The 22,247-nt window shown below is 40.1% G+C and overlaps 1 protein-coding gene across 1 annotated transcript in view; it reads left to right on the top strand.

The window, feature by feature from the left end:
- The window catches only part of IGF2BP3 (insulin like growth factor 2 mRNA binding protein 3), a 111,238-nt gene that overhangs the window by 80,732 nt on the left and 8,259 nt on the right, over positions 1-22,247 (top strand). Inside the window, exons 9-11 of the mRNA XM_014894347.2 lie at positions 1,813-1,948; positions 3,777-3,908; positions 18,637-18,756. Coding sequence (XP_014749833.1) covers positions 1,813-1,948; positions 3,777-3,908; positions 18,637-18,756 — 388 coding nt within the window. The remainder of the gene's footprint in view (positions 1-1,812; positions 1,949-3,776; positions 3,909-18,636; positions 18,757-22,247) is intronic.

The raw sequence follows: 22,247 nt of genomic DNA, 5'->3' as shown, positions 1-22,247 counted from the left end.
TACTGGAAATCTGTAAATCACTGATTAGATTAATATCTCTGTAAAAGCTTGGCAGTCAATAGTAGTTTTACCCTGGAGTAATATCTTCAGAGAACCTCCTGTTCTGAATAATGAATGCTCTGGCATGAACTTGCAAGTATTTGAAGGCATCCTGGAGTTGGCTTTAGCCAGAAAGGGTGAGAATTAGGCTTACAGGCTGTAGGAAAGGGAAAAGGTTTGGAAGACACACGAGGATGTATGAAGAGGTGTAAATTCATGCAGGAGACAAAAAAAGTACTGCAGGAAATAGCTCAAATGAGGACAAGAAATCTGGGAGTAAATGTGCCTCTTCAAGAAGAGGAAAACAAATTTGGATGAAAGCACCTGAGACCTTCCTTAAAGGTGTGTGTTTATGGAATTAGACTGAGGAAGAGAAACAAATCAAATAGAGAAAATGCACCTAAATAAATGTTCTACAAGAATAGATTTTGTAAGGCCAGCATGTTCTCTTGAATGTGTTTGCATAAACGTTTTGTCTGCAAACAGTACACAGACTATTAATGCTAAAATGGGAAAAAAATGTGGGGAGAGTACATGAAAAAATGGTCTTCATTCCATGAAATCCACTTGTCTTTATTGATGATAACACAAATAACACATTGTCTGTAAACAGCTACAAAGCATCTTTTAATTTAGTGAGTTAATGGTTTATTTGCATTGAAATCTTAGCCTCAAGATTGTTTTTGTCATACTATGCCTAAAATAGACCCCTGAAGTCATCTGGTGTAATCAATATATAAATGAGAGCATATATGCCCATTGATTTTGTTATATCTAATTAGTCTTTCTCATGATCCCTTCATTCAGGCTTCTTGGTAAGGTTGTCAGTAAATTTAAAGTAAGGCAGGTGGTTTGGGAAGGTGTTTCCTCTCTTCTCTGGGATGTTTTCCACCACTTTCCTTCCTGAGGCAGTACTTCAGTGCTTGTGCACTGGAAAGTTATGGACTGCTTAGTGGATGTGTTTTGTGCCTGCCACAGCTTGGCTGAGATGTGCAGGAAGGCAAAGCCTTGTGTGCTGCCTCCTCCTCTCTCCTTGCTGCCATGGGCTTCCTCACTCCTGCCTCTTGCTCTGGACTTTGTCTTCCTTCCCCCCGTGCCTTTTCTCGGTGCATGGATATGCCATGGCTTCCCAGTGTGTTTAATCCATGTTATCACAGTAGGTTAGCATTTGTTGCCAAATAAAGCACTGGTTTAATGCTGCCACCCTCTCATTTCCCCTGAGGAGTTACTAGTGTTGAGCAGCAAATGTTGAACCTGCACACAGCTTTTCTTTTTCCCATTTTGAGGGTTTGGAGGCTCTCCTGCAGTTTCACTGAGGCTGGGCTTTCCTCCCATTTCCTTGAGGAGCACACTACGGCTCTCAAGGAAAGAAAGTTTCTTAGGGCGTGTTTCTGGGATGGGATGTGTAAAAGGAGTGTCTGAAGCCCTCTCTGTCCCTGTTGGCAGTGCTGGTGTGGAGTGGGACATTGCTGCACTGCCCACACCCTCTGCAGCTCTGTGCCCTCATCCACAGCAGGGTGGCTCCATTCTGTGCAGCACCCAAGTCTGCCTCAGCCATCCCGTGCCAAACCTCGCTGGGAGGGGTTTTGTTGTGTTTCCTACGAGGATGGAGTTTCCCTGGATTATCTGAGAACTGTATTTGAGCCCTGCTATGAATTGATACTACGGTCTTTGGAGGGCAAACTCAACATGCTTGGATGTTGTTGCACTCAAATGATAAATCTGGATTATCTTCTTTGTTTGCTAATTAACTGTGCTCTGTGTCATTTGCAGATTGCAGGACTTGACACTCTATAATCCGGAAAGGACCATTACAGTTAAAGGCAGTATTGAAACTTGTGCCAAGGCTGAGGAAGAAATTATGAAGAAAATCAGGGAGTCCTATGAAAATGATATTGCTGCTATGAATGTGAGTTTTCTTAGGGTGTGGGCTCTTTCTGGGACTAAAACCACAGGAGGATTTTGGGTGTGAGGGACCCCTAGAGGTCACCTAGCCCAGCAGTGTGTTTGCTCAATGTAGGCCCCACTTCCAAGTTAAACGAGGTTGTGTAGGGACTTGTCTTCTTAATATTTCCATGGAAAGAAAGCCCATAGTGTCTCTGGGTAGCCTGTGCCCTGTCTCACTGCCCTTATGATAATTTTTCTTTTCATAATATCACATCAGATTTTTCTATTGCAGCCTCTCTCTTGCCTCTTTTATTTAATTGTTGGAATGTGGGCAAGAATTTTCATGATTTATTTCTGTGTGCTATTTTAATGGAGGCTTTTTCTGGTTTATTTTTGAGTGGGGCAACTGAGAACTTTTAGGAAATGAATGAGGATTTAACTTTTTTCCTGTTGCAAGAACTTTTTTTCTTCTTGCAAGAACCTGCTTGTGCTGTTGTGGTTTATATGCTCCGGCTTGCATGTTTTTTAAATAGTGATTCAGTCTTCACATAAATAGCATAATAATGTATGCAAGAAGGATCTCTCCTTTTTATTATTTAATTTAAGGAGGCTTTATTAAAGTTTTTTTTCTTGATATAGATGATAAAGGCATTAAGCTGTTTGAAGATGACTGGTGATTATATAATGAAAACAATATACCTCATTGGTTTGCCAAAGTGTTACTAATGCATATTGAGAAGTGATTGAGATTTTTGATAGGAAAAGCTTTATGTGCGTGTGTATCCAAATCTCATGGTCTAGAGTTAGAGTGGAAATATTTTTTCAGTTTACAGTCATCCTGACTTTCTAGAAATGTCTGTTCTTCATTCTTGCCCTACCAAGGGGAGAGAATATTCTCCCCAGTTTTCCCCCCTGGCTACCCCAAATAAAGCAAACTGCAGTACGTGAGCTACACATGAGGAACAAAGTATTCAATAGTGGTGTATTTTTGTTTCATATAACAAGCAGGAGCATGGGGTGAGTTAGAGACTGCATTGCTATTTGACAGAGGTATGGAAAGTCAAAAACTACCTCTGTTACTGTGTAGCTTTCAAGTTTAATTTGTAGTGATTATTAAGGTAGTTTCTGAGGCAGTGAAGTTTTGAGGGTTTTGGTGTCTTGTGATTGACTTATCTTAATGACCTGAGATACTGTCTGTCTCTCTAGCTGAGATATTTCTAAAGCATATTCATGTTTTTGAGTAATAATCTGGAGAAAGGAAAAGGGTGCTGACAAGTTTTGTATCAGACAACGAATGCTTCCTACCACATGATGATGTCACTATTCTCAGGTGTGGTCAAGCAAGGGACATGGAACTTTATAGTTAATCCTTTCCCAGCAATTGCTGGAGGTATCTCACTTCATCTTTTGCAGGGGAGGGGAAGATGGGGTGATAGTGTCACATACATGTTCCTCCCCGTGTAATTAAAGCAGGGCTTTGTTTATCATCTTTCTCTGTTTCTACAGGGCTGTCCTTTTAGTATAAGGACAAAACTATTATTTTGCTGATGAATTTGTTCACTCTGAACATAAATTGTACAATTATCTGAATATCTTGCTATAAAATTTGAAATGTGTTTTGCTGATTAAGTTGTAACAAGTGATCCTCATCTGCCTTTCCTATTATGTGTTTTTAATGTTATTGGTCTATAGGTATGCCTAGGAAACAGGTTTGAAGGAGAGTCCTTTGGGTAATGGAGAGGACTTTTTTTTTTTTAATAACATCCCAAAAGGTTAATAGCATATGCCAACTAGGATTTCATTCAAGTTAATAACCAGGACTCTAAATCTTAACTCTTCTGCCATTGCAGCTTCAAGCACATTTAATTCCTGGATTAAATCTGAATGCCTTGGGTCTGTTCCCACCTTCTTCTTCAGGAATACCACCTCCCGCAGTGAGTGTTGCCTCCGCTGCTGCTGCTGCTTCATATCCACCATTTGGGGTAAGGGAAGCTCTGCTTTTGGATGGTTAGTGGATGATGATTCTAATCTGTGCAATGCTGCTGTTCAAAACTAAGAAAAATGCTGCATTTTTTCCCAAGTTACCTGGAAAATCTGGGAAGGGTGCTTTGCTAGCTGTGTTCTGTCATTTTTCTAAATGTTTTCTGTCTTCCTGCTTGCACACAGAAAAGTATTTTGTGTGGCTGCAGTTGGGAGCAGGCATTAGTTGCTTTTCTAGTGAAATGCTCAGTGAAACTGGAAAATAGTGCTGCTTAGAAAAGTGTTAGATTTTATTTTATATAGAATTTGAATTATTGCAGAAAGAATCTCACTTATAATAGCATTTCAGAATTGCTGGAGTTGGCAATTAATAATGCTAGTCTGCAATTTTATTCCTTGTGATATGGAAGGAAAAGAAATTATCTCTTGTCATGACATGGGGATCTATATGTAGCCAAAATGTTTGTTTGAATGCAGCAATTTTATAAATGCCCCGTTGAAATGAAATACTGCTAAATATATAGGATGTAAATTGCATGGATTAATTTCCAGAAAGCTGTGATTTACTTGCCACTTTGCTCTCTAAAAAGTATCTGAAAAATTTTAATAGAATCTTACTCAAATTCTGTGCTGATTAGTAAACATAAGTGAGGTATTTTTCTATGGAGCAGAAGGTCATTCGTTGTACCAGAAAGCTCCAGAGTCTATATGGAACTGAGATGGTGTTTTACTTTCAAGAAAAGACAACCTCATGACACAGAGAAGGTGATTTTTTTTTTCATCTCTTCCCTGTTTGTGGTGCTGGTGCTTGTTATCAACTCAATGCAAAGTGAATTTTCTAAACAATTCTAACAAGTCTCTTAGAAGTAGATGACAGAGCTTTACAAACTCTGCTGTGTTTGACTTCATCCCCTTCTTTGCCCAACAGTGACATCTAGAGAGCTAAGTTTGAGACTCTTCATGAACTAGAAAAGTGAAAAAGTGGCACAACACCACTAAACTTTATCAAATAACTCAAGTTACATTGTACTAGAGGGTAGTTGTGGTCTAAATATTTTTCCCAGAGGAAGAAGCCAAGAGAGAGTCACTGCATGGAGCAGGAAAAATTCCTCTCTTGTAGCATTGTTTGTGAGAATGAACAACTTTGGTGTTATGAATCTATTATGAAATATATTGAGTATAATAGTTGCTTTATCAGAAAAATGTGCTTCAATGAAAGCTACAATAGAAATATGTTTATGCTCAGTTATTTTACTGTCAATAGCAGAGCCTCCATTTATGACAAACAAATTCTCTCCCTTGCAGTCCTTCTGCACTTCAATTAGATTGGCAGACTAAACTAAACAATACAGGTTTCTGCTTCACTGTATTATATAAAATGCCATCTCTGGTATTGAATTGCCTCAATGTTTTTCTTAAGAGATACTATATGTGGTTTGTTAAAAGTAAAAAACTGTCTTTATTGGTAATTGAAAGTGTGGCTTTTCCTTTCTCTTTACTCCAGATTGGCAGACTACTTTGCTATTCTTGAGATTCATACTGTAAGCCCACAGTTCTGTTCATCACTTGGTTTATTTTCATTTTTTTCCCACTTCCCCCACCCCCCCATTGTGATTCTTTTTGCTTTTGCTTTAAATATGCACCTAAACAGTGCTGAATTTGCTGGTTACTCCTGTCTGTCCCTCTGTTGCTAGTGCACCTTTACTCCCCCAAATGCACCTTTTTTGGCCTGCTAAGATCTCTGGCAGTTTCCAGGTTTCTGGAAATAGGATAATGGCAACATCTGGAAAAAAGCATCAAGAAACAAATGTCATTGTGTAAAAGTGTATAAACTGTGCAGCTGGAAGGACCACTGTCTGAACTCTCTTGCTTCTGTTTGTGCTCAGTCCTCTGAAATGGCTCTCATTCCATGCAGTCTAGGTGTGTGTGACAAGCTAACATGCAGAAAGAAGGGATAAACTCACAGATTCAGAGGGGTGAACTCCAACAGATTTTGTAGAGGTTTGGGGGTGGTACCAATACAGCCCCTGAGGCAGATACTAAGGGCTTCTAAAGCAAATGTACGAACAAGTGGAACCATCTTACCTGTTTGTACTTAGATGTGCTGGTATTTGGAAAAGAGCAGGTGGTTCTGTGAGCTTCAGGTGAGTCAAATTACTTGGAGAAAGCTTGTTGCTTTCTGAGGAGAGAAAACAAGGAAAAGTATGAGTCTATTCCTTGAATGGATGCATCAGTTTCCATTTTAAACACTTCTAAGTCTTGCTTGTGTATGAATTAATTTTATGTAACTTTTGAGTTTTATTCTCCCATGATATTTTTTCCTCTAGTAGAACAGTTTTTCAGACACTGATTAAATAGGTTAGGGCATGCAGAAGTAGAGAAAAAAATGTCCAGCTATATTTTGAAGGAGAAATTGATACAATTTGAAAGGCTAAAGGTAACCAGAGGGAGAGAACTAGGAGAGGTCATGAGGGATTTAAAAACGGATATGAAATGTGTAACTAAAAGGGGCTTTGGGGAAAGAAGGTCTTAGAAAAAAAATTAATGAAGAACTCTCAAGGAGATTTTGTCCATTTACCTATGAGCTGTTTGTTACCAAGTTCCTTATTTTGACAAAAGCATTTGGACAACCCAAGTCCCATTACCTTGCTTTCAGTGCATGTCCTTTTATGCTTGGGAGCAGGGATTAGTGGGCATTGGGGATGTCTCTTTCAGGCAATTGGAAATCCTTTCTGAAAACACTGCTGGCATCAGGGTGTAAAGAAGTGTATCCTGGTGCTGTCCTGCTTATTTTTTTGTAGTGCAAATTTTGCCCCCAGGGCTGGCTCTTCCCTGTCTCCTGTTTGAGTAGAGGTGAATTCCTCAGCAGTTTCAGCTGCACCATCACAAGGGCCTCTTGGCATCCAAGTGTCTGAAGTCTGTGCTTGCAAGCCATACAGTGAGCCTTGGGACACCCCTGTGCTGTGCCTGAGGGTGGGTTTGAAGCTCTTGTTGTAAAATCTTTGTATTTTCTTCACCTCGTTGTGGGGATGAACATGCCTGGGGCTCTCCCTTGGGTCAGAAGAATTAGGTGGGTGAGTCTGGGCATTTGCAGTAGGGTTCCCATATGGAGCTGATAATTCGTATGTACTACTTTCTAGTGACAAGGTGTGGCCTTGTGCAGGACTTGTTCCCAAAGAAACTGAAGGGTCATCTTAATTATTGAAACAATTATCTATCACATTCCTGTTGCTACTTTTTTACATGGGTATAAAGAGGAAAAACCTGTATTGTAGACAGATCTAGGATTTTGTTCCAGTGCCAGAGCTTAGTGACAGGTCTGAATGCTCATACATACAGCTGGAGCCAAATGTTCCTAAAACATTCTGTACCCAGGAGCTTGGGACTGAGTAGTTACATAGGTTTAGTTGTGTTAACATGTGTGTGATGCTTCATCCTATCCTTCTTCATGCAAACCTTTAAGACATTTGATAAGAGCATAAACACTGTTTTCCTGCTGCTTCAGGTACACTCTGGTATCACAAACTTAGGGAATGGTGATGTTATCAAACACTAGTTTCATTTAGTCCCTTGGACTGGGTCACGTTCAGGAGAATGATTTCCTTGTGACTCAGAGACCTTACTCCATGATGGTTCACACTGATGTACAATTTATCTAATTTAATCTAATGAGATGCAGATTGTGTCTCACTAATAATCTGGGAGCTGCTTTATTCTTTGTCCTGGCAGTGGAGCCCCCACAGGAAGGCACAAGCTGTCCTTGGTACTTGTCTGGTGACAGACAGAAACACACACATGGGCACATGGCCACTGCACGTGGCTAACAGGGTCTGAGCACCACAACTACTGCAGGCTAACCATTCATATTTTTGGTATTTTACCTATTGCTAGCAACAATTCTAGATATTGCTATTGTATAATTTATTTGCAAAGCCCAAGTTCTGTTTGCCTGTTCAAAGCACTCATTTTGTGCAGTTGCTGAAAAGGGGTGCAATGGAATTGCATATCGTGTTTCAGTTCTTGAGTTTTCCTCTCTCTTCTTGCAAAAATCCAAGATCTATTTGGTTTTTCTCTGGGCTCCTTAGACAAATCAGAACATGTGAGAATCATTGAAATGCTTTATGGCTTGAGGAGAAAGTAGGACTTAAGCATCTCAGTTAAAAGTTTTAAGAACTAAAAATTCTTTTTACTGTCAAATGGGAATGATTTTGCTCTTATGATCCTGGTGATATGATCAAACTAATGGTCTCTTTTTTTTATTATTGATCTGTGCCCTTGTGTGACCATATCAAGGACCAGTAACCTTTCTGTGCCTACTTGTACCTGATGTCTTGTCCAGCTGCTTTTGGGCCAGGAAAAACCACCACTTTCTGTTCATCCTTAAATCTTTCTCCTTAGCTGTGCACTGAAATGCCTGTGTGTGTTGCAGCTCTGACATGGTTGCAAAGAGCTTTGTTAGTCTGCCCACTGCCATTTGTAACAAATGTCATGACCTGAGCACCTGCACAAAGTGCTGGGATTTCTATGAGGAGGAGAGTAAGGTTCTGCAAAAGGGAATATCACCCATGCTTATGTTTTCCAGAAAATGTTGCCATAAAAAAAAAAAAAAAGTTTTAACAAGTATCCCAGCCAAATTGCTTCAGATGTAGTGTTGTACTGCTCAAAGCTGTTTTGATGGAGTTGTTGCTTCTGTCTTCTGAACTGTGGGGAGAATATGCACATACTTGTCTCTCAAGAATAGAAGTTTGTTCTCATGCAACACTGAAAGCTTTAAGGCTTCACACAAACAAGAAATCCTTATCTTAAAGTCCAACTGTGTACAGTCATGCAATTAATATACCTGGCCCACCTACTGGGGTGAAGTGGGTTGCACCCTTCCTTTTAAAATTGGAACTTTGCATGTTTAATTGTACATCCAACTGCATTTCTTTTGCAGCCTCTGGGTCTGAAATTTGGCATCTCAAGGGCATGGGGGAAGAAGGGCTAACCTGTGGAGACCTCATCCTGCCCTTGAATGCCCTGAAACAGGGTAGTAGAATTAATTGTGTCTCATGGCAGGTAAACTCAAACAAAGTGAGGTGAGAAGTAAACAGCTTTTCTCCATAAGAGGAGATCACAGCAGCTGCTCTCCTTCATCTGTAAGGCCATGGAAGAGATATATGAACTTTTGCCTTTCAAAACTTAGCTAAGGTGAAGAGATGCTCCTCTGCTTGCAGTGGGACTGCTTTGTCTGCTGGCCTTTTTGGATATCCATTGTATCTTCTTGAATCTCTGCCTTCAAAAAAGCACTCTTTCTAGCTTTTCTTTAGCCTCACAATAATTTTTCAGGTTATGTGATATGCATACAGGCTTCTAGGAGGAGGGGGGGAAAGAAAATTAATAAACAAAAAAAACCTCAAAACCAACAAAAAACAAAGAAAAGGTAGTTTCATACAGTAAACAAAACCAAGAAATCAAACTACCTTTTTCTGATTACAAAAGAGAATCTTATACGGTTAGGCTGATAGGTTGCTTTCCTTTATTCTTTTTTGCCATCTCTTGAAGCTTTTTGTTGCAGGTGAGGAACATGCCAATGGAAAACTTTCTCCTTAGAAGATGTTGTGGTCAAGAGAAAGATTCCTTCTTTATTCTCCAGTCATTTTCTTAAATAATAAGAGTAAAGAAGACATCTTCTATGTTGCATAGAAGTAAGAGAAGAAATAACTGTATTGTGCTTTTGGCAGGAAAGAAAAGTAATTTAAAATGAAAAATTACTTCATTGAGGGCCTTCATTTGATGCCCTGAGCATAGATGAGAAAGACAAGGAAGAGGAAAAACTGTCCTATGTTTCCAGGTACTTTGACTCTTACTTGGTGAAGTTGGGCTCCTTTGGATGTCTGGGTTTGATAGGATTAGCTCGTGCAACTGTTACGTCTGATCTACCCAGAGCTAGTAATGTCTGTACATCTATAATGTGTGTAGTTGCAAGTGGCTTTGCCCCGATTTGCCCAGCTTGTTAAGAAGTAGATGATTTTTGAGAAGCTGTCCTGCAGCCAAAAGAGGATGTGATTTGGGGGGGGTGAAGAAGGATTTGCCAGTGTTTTTACAAAATGATTTTATATCTGTGAAATTAGAACCATACATGTGCAGCACATACAATCTTGAGAAGGGCACTATGGGACAACAGCATTATCTGAAAAAATCTACCAGCTAATTACACTTCTTTTGAAGATGGTAACCTCAGTGCCTTGAAATACACCTTCACTGATGCTTAATTTCTTACACTCATTAATGATGCATTTTTTTGACAACTAAAAATTTTACTTCATGGTGTGTAACATTGTGGGATTGTTTTGCCCTGTGGAGAAAATGGTTGGTCTTCCCACTGTGTTGAAAGCTTCCTGCTTCTGCCATGCTGTGTTGGCAGGGACACAGTGTCCAAAGCAGTCAAACTATTCTGCCTCTGGAGATGGACCAAACACTCAGTGAGGGAAGAAAAAGTGCAATTGGCACCATATGATGTTCGAAGATCTGGCAAGTCAGTGGTAGTTTTGCGAGGTGTTGAAGCTTCTAGTTATTCTTAATAGCTTCTTTTACAGTTTTAAGGTTGTCATAATGCAAATAGCATCACTTGTTAACTAGGAAGCCATGCTTGTTAAAATAAAAATGGTTTCTTCTTCACTGCAGGTTTGAATACTTGTAGAGATTTGTAGTTTCTTGGAACAAGAGAGTTAGAATTTGTTGGTTCCCCTGCTGTTAGATTCTTATGGAAAGATTTAATTGGAGTTCCCTTGACCATCTCAGACTCTCAAGCTTTAAGTACCAGGCTCCACAGCTTCTGAATGTTAAACTGAATGGGAAATTTAATTCCTTAAGGTGCCAAATATTTTGTTACTAGAGTGTACTGAGCTCCTTCAGGCCAGAAACAAAAGTAGGTCAAGTCCTCATTCTGTTGTATCTGGCTCCATCTCTGGTTTGTTTGTTAGTTAAACATGATGGAAAAATAAGTGATCTTTGTGTTTACACAACCTGTTTTTCTGGCAGCTGTCATGGAATCTGAGAGCAGTGCCTTTATAAACCAGAGCTGATGAGTACCTGCATCTTCCACTGATTTCATGGGCAACTTCTATGGGTTTTGAGTACCTATGTGGCTGCTGTGTCACAGCTATGATTTTTGAAGTGGAAGTGTTTCTATACATATACTTTTTGGTGGTCGTACAGTGTTGCAGCATTGAATACCTATGATTGCTGCTTGTGAATGACCAGCAAAATTCCTGCTTACATAGCTTCACAATCTGTTCCTTATGTTTATTCCCGATTTTGGCTGTCTGTTCTGAATAAAAGGTGGCAGATTGCTTTTTTTGGCATTGTGGCCAGTCAGATTTTGCAAAAACAAAAAGTTCATGCCATGTTCAGAAATATGTCAAACCAGTTCCTGCTTGTAAAATGCCTTATAGCCAGCCTGCCAGAAAATGCTCCTTCTCTGCTTCTGTGATTTCTACTCCCTTGTTGCTAGCTAGGCTCTCATGTTGGAAAAACTTCTGATATGCACGGTCCTTTTAGTGACTTCTAGTAGTCCAAGAAGATTCCCAGTTAGAAGACAATAGTGATGAAAAGTACTAAATTTGAGAGCCAAGAAGTGGAATGGGTAGTACTAATTGAAATTATTTTAGTGGCATCTCACTTAAGGTACTGACCATTGTGTAAGAACCAGCTGTCTTCGAGTTTCAGGTATCGAAATGAGGTGGTCCCTAAAATGGAAATTTAGATGAGGTGGTCATTCTTAGATTTTCATCCAACAGGAGAGGACCATCTCAGCTAGATGGATGGAGGGCATCCACACAATTTCTGGGGCTGACTGTGGGGAAAAGAGGTAGAGCTGCATGGGCTGTGTCCCAGAAAGGGCCATGCCCTTGGTTCATCTAGTGAAACGAGTGATTCCCACATAATGCAGCAGTTACACTAAAGGGGAGCAGCTTGGATTAACCTGGGTTCATGGGAAGGGGAAACCCTGGCTGGATGGTGGCTGTCCAGTTCATGCATGGTAATATGAGCAATGCTTTAATGTGCAGATCGCAGTTAAAAATACGCATTGCTTCTTTTAAATAGTTTTGCTACTTCTTGACTGACTGAATTCAGCAGTGCAGAATTCTTCTGAGTGTGGTCCTGGCATTTCAGGCAGTGAATATGGCAGAAAGCTTTGGACTCCCAGCATGAACCAAAATCTGTTTAAAGTAAACCTAAAAAGCTTGGAGGGTGCAGGGAGTTCAGGCACCACTTCAGCTCGGTGATTGTACAAGATAGTGACACAAGTGAAACTATGGCTCATGTTAGACCTATCTACAAAAACTTTTGTTTTCCTTAATGAGCCCCTTGTTTCCAATGAAGGCTTAAACTTTTAGCATTAGTAGTGCTCAATGAAACAGGATTTCTTTCACCATCATCTCAAGTTTATTTCTTATCAGTGCATTGAATCCAGCTAGAATGTCTTCAAGGATACTTGGCTTAATCTTCATTTCCCCTTGCTGCAAGTTTTTATTACTAAACAAATAATAGCGTTTAATATAGCTGTGGGCCAGGATAATTCTTTACAGTACATTGCAAAAATGTGGTTTAAATTTTGGCTTTGGATCTGGTACAGGGTTTGAATAATATGATACCTCACTTCCTGACAAACTCAGGGTATTCTGAAGACTGAATGGGTTGTCTGCAAATCTGCCTTGTCTTGGTAATCATGGTTGTTGGGAGGGGGGAGAATGGCAAAAAAAGGAACTTTTTAATGCAGTCGCCTACTGTCTATATTAATTTACTTTTACAATGTGGATTTATTTATTATGTTAAAAAAAAATAGACCAAAACCAGTATCTCACTAGGCTAGATGGTAGCTCCATGCAGCCTTAAAACAGTTCTTAATTATTTTCCTCACAACTGAAAAAACCCGATGCTGATTTGAAATGGATTACATGACTTCGTGATTTAAAATAAATGTCTCATGCTAAGGTAATTAATTTGCAACATGAAACATAACAGGCTTAGAAACCAGGAAAGATCTAATTCTTCTCTCATTCATGTCTGGCTTAAAAGCCTATTTACTTCAGTGGGTGCAATATTTTTAAAGATTTACAGCCTTATCCCAAATGTTGCCAAGGATTTACCAAACACATGTATTTGATGGAGCAAGGGATCTATGGAGACACTTATGCACAAGACTGGAAAAAATTTTGTCCAGTTGGCAGGCTTGCCGAAAAAGACTGAGATTAATGCTCAAATTAACTTGAGGGACATAAACAACAAACATGACCCCTTATGAGCCCTGCCACGGGTAAGATCACACCACACACTCATGCTGACTGAGGGAGCTGTGGACTGACCTAGCAGCAGCATCAGCCAAAATCAAGAGAGGAGGGGTCATCTTGGGGAAGAACTGAGGAGGCAAAGCTCTGCTGGCTTTTCTGTGTATTGTTTGTTTTGTGGTGTTGTTTGGTTTTTCAAATGCCATTCTTCAAATAAGATGTCCGTTCCCCCAGCTGTAGTGGCTTGGCACCTGCTTTTTTACCTACCACCCTCTACCTGGAGGATTATAGTTTTCTTTTTCTGAGTTTTCATTCTTGTCTGGCTGTGCTATGGCTGTTACCCAAGTGCAAAATGAGGAACAATGCTTTTCCTTCTGACAATCTAACAGGTAAGGGAAAAGCTCTCCCCCTGTGTGGCTTTCTGCAGTTTGTAGGACTGATGCACCTGGACTTGGCAGAGAAAATTTATAACAACCTTATCTTAAGGGCAGATGGTCTCTACAAATCTTTCTAACCCTACAAGCAAGAATTTCAGAAAGAAGAGTGAATCTGCAAGTTTTCTTGGCTGGGAGTCCTCAGCTTCTAGCTCTGGTGTGGAGCAGTAGTCCTCATGGTGAAGGACTAGTGTCAATATCCCAAGGAGGGGAAGAACCTCACTCCTGCTGAAGCTCTGGAAACCAGGAAATGATGGCTGTGCTAAGCCAGTTTCCTAAGAGTTAATATGGTAGAGTTGGCAGCAGAAGGGAAAATCTTCTGTAGGGCTGCAGGGTCTGGCTGGAATGAAGGGGATAATCCTGATGCAGTGCAGGGGCCCCAGGTAAGCCCAGTGTCATGGGGAAGCAGCCATGGGTTACAGGACTTACCAACAGATGATTTCATCTTGGGTAGAGGTGGTGGGAATTTAAAAGAAAAATATTAAAAAAAGAAAAATAAATAGTTGGTATGGACTAGGGACAGATGGCTGGGGCTCAGGGACTTGCAGGAGGTATGGAAAGAGGTGTATCCAAGCTGCTCCAGGAAAGAGTTGTGTTAGTGTAAAAGCCAGACCTAATAGTGTGCTGCAGCAGTTGCTTAGTGTCATCCAGTGGGGAAGATAAATTTCCATCTCTGTGTTAGATCACCATTTTCAATCATGATTTAAATGAGCAAGGAGGAAATCTGATTTAATTTGACTTACCAAATTTTACATGTGTACTTTAGTTACCTTTCTGAAAGCCTGGAAGTGGTCTGTACCTTTGCTTACAGTGAATATATCTTTCTATTTATACAAGTATGCAGTTTGCCTTTTGCTTTTGGTAATGTATTTTTTCCATTTTCTGTTAAAAATGATGAATGGTGCTTTTCTTATTTTCTTGATTAATTTTAGCTTCTGATTTTCACCAGGCAACACTTGGATGGAAATTGGAATCCAATTAATGAACAAAAGAAGCATTTAAAATTGTTTTCATTAGTTCAATGTGCTGGATATACACAAGTATTCCTTATCAACCCTGTTTTGTGGCTAAGTCAGACTGATTTTTGCAGAAACAAAGCAAGTATTTTCAGCTGTTTATGAACTGAATTGTTTCTGGCCACCATACTTTTGAAGAATCTGTCTCTTATATCTCAGAAATCTTGGTTTCTGGAGCTCTTTTCTTAGAACACAAAACTCCCGGAAAAAAAAACCCACAGAACCCCGAAACAACCTAGATTCTCCATTGACGTGAATATCTCAGTGGTATCTGTGTGCCACAGCCACACAAGACAAACTTCTCTCATTTGGGTGGACTAGCCATGAGCCCACACAGCAAATATTGCTGGGGTAGAAGAGGTGGTCTGTGCATCACAGATACTGGAGATGGTTACTTGCAAATTAGGGTGGATATATGGACTATAAATCTTGGTGAACCTAGGTTGCTTCTTTAAAATATTTTCTTTCTGCATTCCTGTCAGTTCCTAGGGCTGGGCTGACTTTGAATAAAATATTTTCTTATGTGGGGGGGGTGAAATAAACTGAACGGGGAAGAGGAAAAAAATGTCCAGGAGACATTACTCTTGTCAAAAAATATATCCACATACATATTTTGGCTTTTAAATTGTAAGTATATATTTAAGCAAACTTGGTTATAAGGGAGTGAACGTTGAAGCTCAGATTTCACAGAGTGGGAAATCAGTTCCCTAAATTTAGTGCTTCTAACATATGTTTAAGATCTAGGAATCTATTTCTGATATAACTTATGTTAGGAGTTCCTGGAAAGCTGTATGACTTATGTGGCATGGCATGGGTAAGATTAAATTATAGCTGATTTTCTTCCATCCTGAGATCCCCAGAAGCATCTGTAAGATTGATGGGTGGTGTAGTCATCACATTATGTTTTGATGTGTTTCTTTTGCAGGCTAGGTTTCCAGTAAGTACAAAAGGATTTAAAAATTATTGTGGGTAAGGAGATGGACAGATAGTAATTTGAACTTGGTGTTGTGATACTCTCAAAAGCCTTAGTTAGACTTAATTTCTACCAGAAGGAAAAAAGAAAGAGAAGTATGGTTTTTGAGTGGTTAAAAATCAGTGTGCATAGCATAATTTCTCTAAATCTTGTGTGATGTTATACTGGAGATGAATTTGGTTTTATGTATATGCCAAAGACAAGAATTTTAAAAATTCCAATATATGGACAGAATTCTCCACTATTCCTTAATAAACACATATCACTATTGCACCAAAATGCAAGTTTAGTATTAAAGAACCTCAGTCACTCACATAAGAAATAATCTTTAAAAAGTCCTTTAGGAAAAAATAAGTTGAAACGTATCAAAAAGTCAAAACTATGAGGAGGAATGGGAGGAAGGTGCTAGAGTGAGCTGATTGTTAGAAAGGCACATGATCCTCTATCTTCTGTTGCCTTGGCTGCCCATGTTTCATGTTTAAGGGTGAGGCAGCAAAAAGGAATTTCAGAAGTGAATTGAATCCAGCCAAGAAAGTGGCTTGAAATCAAGCTTTGAAAAAAGAAAGGGGAAAACTGCTCAGCAGGCAGATGGGCAACAGAGGGAAGGCAGGAAATATATGCAAACAAAAATAATCAAGTTCGATTTATTTCTATGGTACAGAAATGTGTCTAGAGGTGGGTTTAGGTAGAAGCTGTGCAAATTCTTGAAAACCAAGTCAAGTTACATGTTTGATTTTTGGCAGTGTTATAGTAATTAGCTGGAAGAGGCTGGCTGGAGAAGCATGTGAATGGGAAAACTTCAGCAGTGGATTTTTGCAGGAGCTGGAACAGGTGTGGACAATAGAATGTAGGGGTCAAGAAGAGGAGCAAGCAAGGGGGTGGATAAACTGTCAGGATTGGAATGAGGGGTTGCAACAAAACTGGAAAAACCCAAATGCTTCATGAAATTGTAGCCATTTAGAAACCGTTTCTTCAAGTGCTAAGATCAAGTGAGTACCTACAGTAGCATTTCTAAATTACTGGAAATCTTGCTGGATTCACAGTGAACATGTAAAAGGACTTACTATGACAACACTCAGGATGTCTGTAAGAATAGGAGGAGAATATGAGTAATCTTCTGGAAAGTGGTTTAACATATATACTGAAGTGACTGGTATCTTTCATTACAAATATGTAGTTTTAGGGCGTAGTTTTGAGATCATTTTAAACGGATCTGCAGGCAAATTAAAAGGGATGCTCCCGCCTTTTCCCATTCCCTAATTGTTGTTACTTTCTCCCTTGGCCACAGACTGCCACTTGTGTGTTTCTCTGGTTTTTTGGGGCAGGGACTTACTGCCTCCCTTAAAATTCAGCTGGATCTGCAAACCTGCTGGCCTCAAAGCATACAAGGCAGTGGGGATGCTGGGTGTGGAGGGCTGCATCCACATGGACAAAAACCAGCATGACATGCTATGATTTCTAATGCCTTGCATGTGTGAGAACACATAAACTGTGCAAATGTTGCGATTGCCTAAAGTGTTTCAGTTCCCAATATCCGATTTTGGGGTTTCTTCACCTGGTAAGTGGAGCTGTGCCCAGAATCTGTATCCCCTGAGGTTACAGTTGACTCATGTTTACTGAAAATGAAGTGGTAAAACTTGGAAATGAGCATTTTGTTCTGATTTGTTTATGGTTAATGCAGTGGGACTTTGGCTTGAAAGACTTAACCCTAAAAGAAGTTAATGAAATTTAAAAATAAGTGGGGATTATGTTCTTAGGATTGCATCTGTCTTTTGCTTTGTGTTGTATATAGCAGTGTGGAGGTTTTCTGAAAATACCAGAGAAAAAAGCTGTTTGGGTGAACTTCTGTATGTGTCTGTATCCCCACCAAAAATACACAGCTGAGCAAAGCTAAAATGAGCTTGGCTGGTCCCACATGCTCTGCTTGCTGGTGCTCGGTGCTGGTCTGCCTGGTGGGGACTGAGAAAGCAAAGATGAGGATGTCTCAAAAGACCTGTGCATGAAAAGGGCTTGTTGGCTTGTCTCATTGAGGATGAGCAAAACAAATTTCGGAAATACATGAGAAGGGCACACAGGGGAAGAAAAACTTTAGAAGGAGAGGTGCATAGTAGCTTAACTACCTCCTAGTTCAAAGAAGGGCTTGTGTGAGATGCTTTTTGGAGGTAACCCTGACAGGTGTGGATGGATCAATGGTCCAGCAGTGTAGTGCACACTCGATGGTGCTCCACTCACACGAGGCTGGTAACAGAGCCGTGACTTACTGTGGCATATGCAACCCTGCAGTTTGATCATTGCTACACAGCATGTAGAGAGCATCTTGAGTATTATGTCATGCTCTCCAGCTGGGGTGTCTGCTTGAAAACACTAGGAAGATGCAGTGATGCCTGATATCCAGTGGGTGCAATGCTGGGGTCCTCTCACTTTTAAGAAACACAGTGTTTAATTTACTAGCCTGCGTGAGGACTGCTGCCAGGACTCCAACTGTTGCATAATGTTACACAGGAGGAATCACTGGCAGATTTCAAGCTGGCTATCATTCCAGATCACTCCCACACAAAGGAAATTGTAGTGTATATGTAACTCTGAGGTTTTTGTACTGCTCTCAGCACAATCTAAAATTAATAATATGACTAAGAAACTAGAAAGTGTTTGCCTGCTCAGGCTGTAGTAGCCTCTCTCTGCTTGTAGTAGCCTCAGCTGCAGGGTCTTGCACGTGGAAGAGAATCCAGACAGCGACAGGTAAGAGTGAAAGCCTCACAAAGAAGCAACACCTCGATTGTTTTTTAAAGCTCCGAGCATTAAAATTGCAAGTATTTTATACAAGACGAAAGAATCCTCTTTTGGCTCAAACTGGTTTTCTTGTTCTGTGGATTTTGTGATTCCCAAAGAAAGCCAGACCCTTAATACTCAGACATCACAGGGGGAAATAAGATTTCCCCCTCATTTCCATGCATGCCTGTTCTGTACCCATTTTCCTGTCAGTCTGATTCATAATGTTCAAAAACATTCACTGCATTTTTCCTTCTTCCCCACAGCAACAGCCCGAGTCTGAAACTGTTCATCTGTTCATCCCAGCCTTGGCAGTTGGAGCTATTATTGGCAAGCAGGGACAGCACATCAAACAACTTTCTCGTTTTGCAGGCGCATCTATTAAGGTATTATTACACCAACTATAACTTTCTGCCTATTCTACGTGACACTTTCAGCAAGTTTGCACAAGCCGTGCTTTCGTGAACATCCTCCCCCACTCCATGCTTAGAATGTGATGTGATAAATGGTACATTTGTTTATAAATCATCTTTTAATCTTCCTTGAGACAAGATAATTAGAAGCATGTTTTCAAACGTCTCCTGAGGTGTGAAATATAAGCTGCAAAGAAAACTACTTTGGTGGTCTTAGAAACAGACTTGTGCCTTAATGATGCAGTGCTTAAAGGCTTTCTCCTTGCTTTAGGTAAAGTGAAAATTGGTGGGGTAAATTCCCCTTCTAAACACAGCAGCACAGTTGAAGTTTCCTCCTCTCGTGGCTGCCCTTGCTCTGTTCCGCATGGGTTGGTCTGGGCTGTCAAGCTCAAATGTCTCCATGCTGAATTGTTCGTGTTGTAACTTCACCCACGTGCTGCTCCAAGCTCCTGGGACCAGTCAGTTCTTAAACAGCACATTTACCTTGTTGTCAGGTTTAACTTCCAGCTGTTTGTGTATTGACCACCTCAGTATGGCTAAGAACAAGATGGTTTGCAGAGGCTGACCTCTAATAGAAGCTTGAGTTTTAGTCAATTTATTGGAATCTTTCTTGGCTGTGTACAGGGATTAGTACCAATTGCAGTCATAGGAAGGCCTTGGCTTTTGGCCACTAATGCCCTTGTAATCACAAGTATCTTTTCTAGATGTTTGAGAACTTTTTTCTTACAAATAATATTTTCTGCTGTAAAGATAATGTTTTGGCCTAAATTTCAAAGTAAGGAAAGTTTAAAGAACAGTGCATTTAAAGTGCAGTGTGTAGCTTCACTATGCTGTTAGATGGACATTTTACTGCACAGATAAATATTTTGTTCTCAGCCCTCTTGATTTTTGTTTCAGAGGACATGATGTGTTTAGTAAGGGCTATGGCAGGGATCTGCCAGAAGTTTGGGGCATGGGGCAGGAACTGGCTATGCTGAGTTGAGCTTGGTGAAGCTGAGCTTGGCTTGGAAGGTGTTCATCTAAGTATGCAGAGCAAAATAATTGGGGAACCCTGTGTATGGTTTGCCTAGAGCTATTGGCCAGTGAACCAATGACACACTGCCCACCTCCATTCTTTTTTGAATGTTAAATAGTTATACTACTCAGATCATTTATATTAATTGAGCACTAATAACCATATTTTTAGGGGAAAAATAAACAGAAAAAAGTGAGAGGTGTCAATATTTCTTTATCAAATGTCTTGCATAGGTCTGTGATGTGTCACACACACTTCCTCTTCCCCTCTCCATTCCTGCAGCTTGTATCTAACGTTTAGGCAGTGAATAGAAAGTACTGCTAGGTGGAGAGAGAAATGTGAAATAACCTGGACCTCCAAGAACCCGTCCGAACTAGTTCTTCAGTTGGTCCTTGGAAGAGAGTTTAGTGGAAAGGGAATTTCCAGTGTTTCTCATGCATCTGGCTAACAGTGGCCTCAGGCTTCCTCTACTGGCTGGCACCCCTCTACCTCATGCATTTAACATTTCTGTATTAATTTAAATTCAGATAAAAAGTTTTCTCAAGCCCTGGTCTTTTGTTCCTTCAGTAGGAACAAAGACACTTTTTGTGAAAATAAGATTAAATCTTAACAAAAGTATATAGATACACAGGGTATGCTTGCAGAATTGGGAAGCTGCATGTGTACTTATCTATTAAAATAATGCAACTACACCTGTAATCTGGTGGAATAATGTGGATCGTCAGGCTTGCTCCTGTGTGAAAGTATTAAATATGGCAACTGGTAAATTATTCAAAACTTCTAAACTTCCCTCATGTTGACCACCTGCCCTCTGTCATAACTTTGGAGTGAAATAATAAATTGTGAAACAAGGAATCTGTGCTTTTAGCTTAGAGTTGGAGGAAGTGCTGCTTGAGTAACTTCTAACTTGCCGAACTGCAGTAACCATACTTTGTGGAGGAAGTAAGTCTGTGCATAATGCTTGTTTTGAGCTGAGCTGTAGCTTGTTACAGCTGAAAGTGTTTTAGGTCCTCCTGCATCTTCTCTGTGGAGCTTTGTAGATCTGGTGAAACTAATCATCCATGATGTAAGACAAAACTGCAGATGCACTGGGGCTCTGTACAAGGCTGCAGTGCTCAGGCTGTCACCTGAGGTGCATGTGGCTCTTGCTGAGCTCAGGTTGTGTCCCAGTGCTGGGGGTCACTGCTTGGCAACGCAGGCTCAGTGTGGGACTCCAGCAGACTCAATTATTCAGCAGAAGAGCCAGGGAGATATTTGAGTTGTCTGCTGCCCACCCTGTGCTACACTGCTGGGACCTGTTGTGAACAACAATTGCCATCTCCTTGGTTATAAATTCCTTCCAGAGCAGCCCTTCCTGATGAAAGCTGGGGTTTGGGTGTATAAAGTTGTCAGTTTGTGGCTTGGCATATAGAAGATTGGTTGTTTTCTGGTTAGGAATGTAAAGTTGTTTAATCTCAGAAGTTAAATTCACCACTTGTATACTATTTGTATATATATAATTACTTTTTCCAAGGGCAGACAGACAAAATTAACACAAAATTCTCTTAGGTTACCCCTTCAGACAGAAATGTTAGTTGATCCATGTTTCTTTTGCAGCCTTCGGCCACGTTTTACCCCAGCTTCTGAGAACAGAATATTCTAGGATAAAATCAAAGCAAGATATGTCCCAGAACATTTAGACACACATAAGATGCAATAAATGCTTGATGGAAAATATTTCTCCTAAAATTTTAATGAAGGTGCTGGTGTTCACTAAGAAAATTAGAGGGGACTGAAAGACAAAGCTGTCGACTTTACATGAATGACAATTGTCAAGCTAAACTGTTCAGTCAGCTGCCTCTAATCGTGCCCTGAAGTTTTGCCCCGCTAAAATACTTGTTCCAAAGAATGAGTGGATTTAGTCTGTGCTTGTTCTTACCACAATTTCATGTCATATAAATGTACTGCTGTAAAATTAATGTGTATTTTTAGATATATCCAATTGGAATTCATAAATAATGAAAAATAGATATGCAAACCAGATAAGTAGTATGTAATGCCTTCTCCATCTTAGGGTACAATATGAATAATGTTATAAACTTTCCTTAGCAAAATTCTTTAGTGAAAATGATGCCTGGTGACTGGTAATTTGTGTGAAATAAACTACAGCTGTTAAATATGAATAACATCCCTATGCCAACAGCTGAGATGAAATTCTGCAGTGTTTAATATATTGCTCATTCAACAGCAGCTATGTAATACTAGATGCAACAATGGAAATGTCAGTTGTGATAAACAAAAGATTCATTCGGAATGTCAGAGGCTAGTCTGAATTATTCAATGCCACTGGAGTCTGAGAACAACACCCACAGAAATCTTACTGTTGTGGTGACATGGACTGCTAAAGACCCTACAGGCATCTCTGTCTCAGCTCTGGTGGAGCTTAATTTTTATTTGGGTCACACATTGT

Source organism: Sturnus vulgaris, chromosome 1 (genome assembly GCF_052056855.1).
Source record: "Sturnus vulgaris isolate bStuVul1 chromosome 1, bStuVul1.hap1, whole genome shotgun sequence".
Taxonomy (NCBI): Eukaryota; Metazoa; Chordata; class Aves; order Passeriformes; family Sturnidae; genus Sturnus; species Sturnus vulgaris.
Note: the sequence above shows the minus strand (reverse complement) of the source record. Positions and strands in the feature narration are given on the sequence as shown.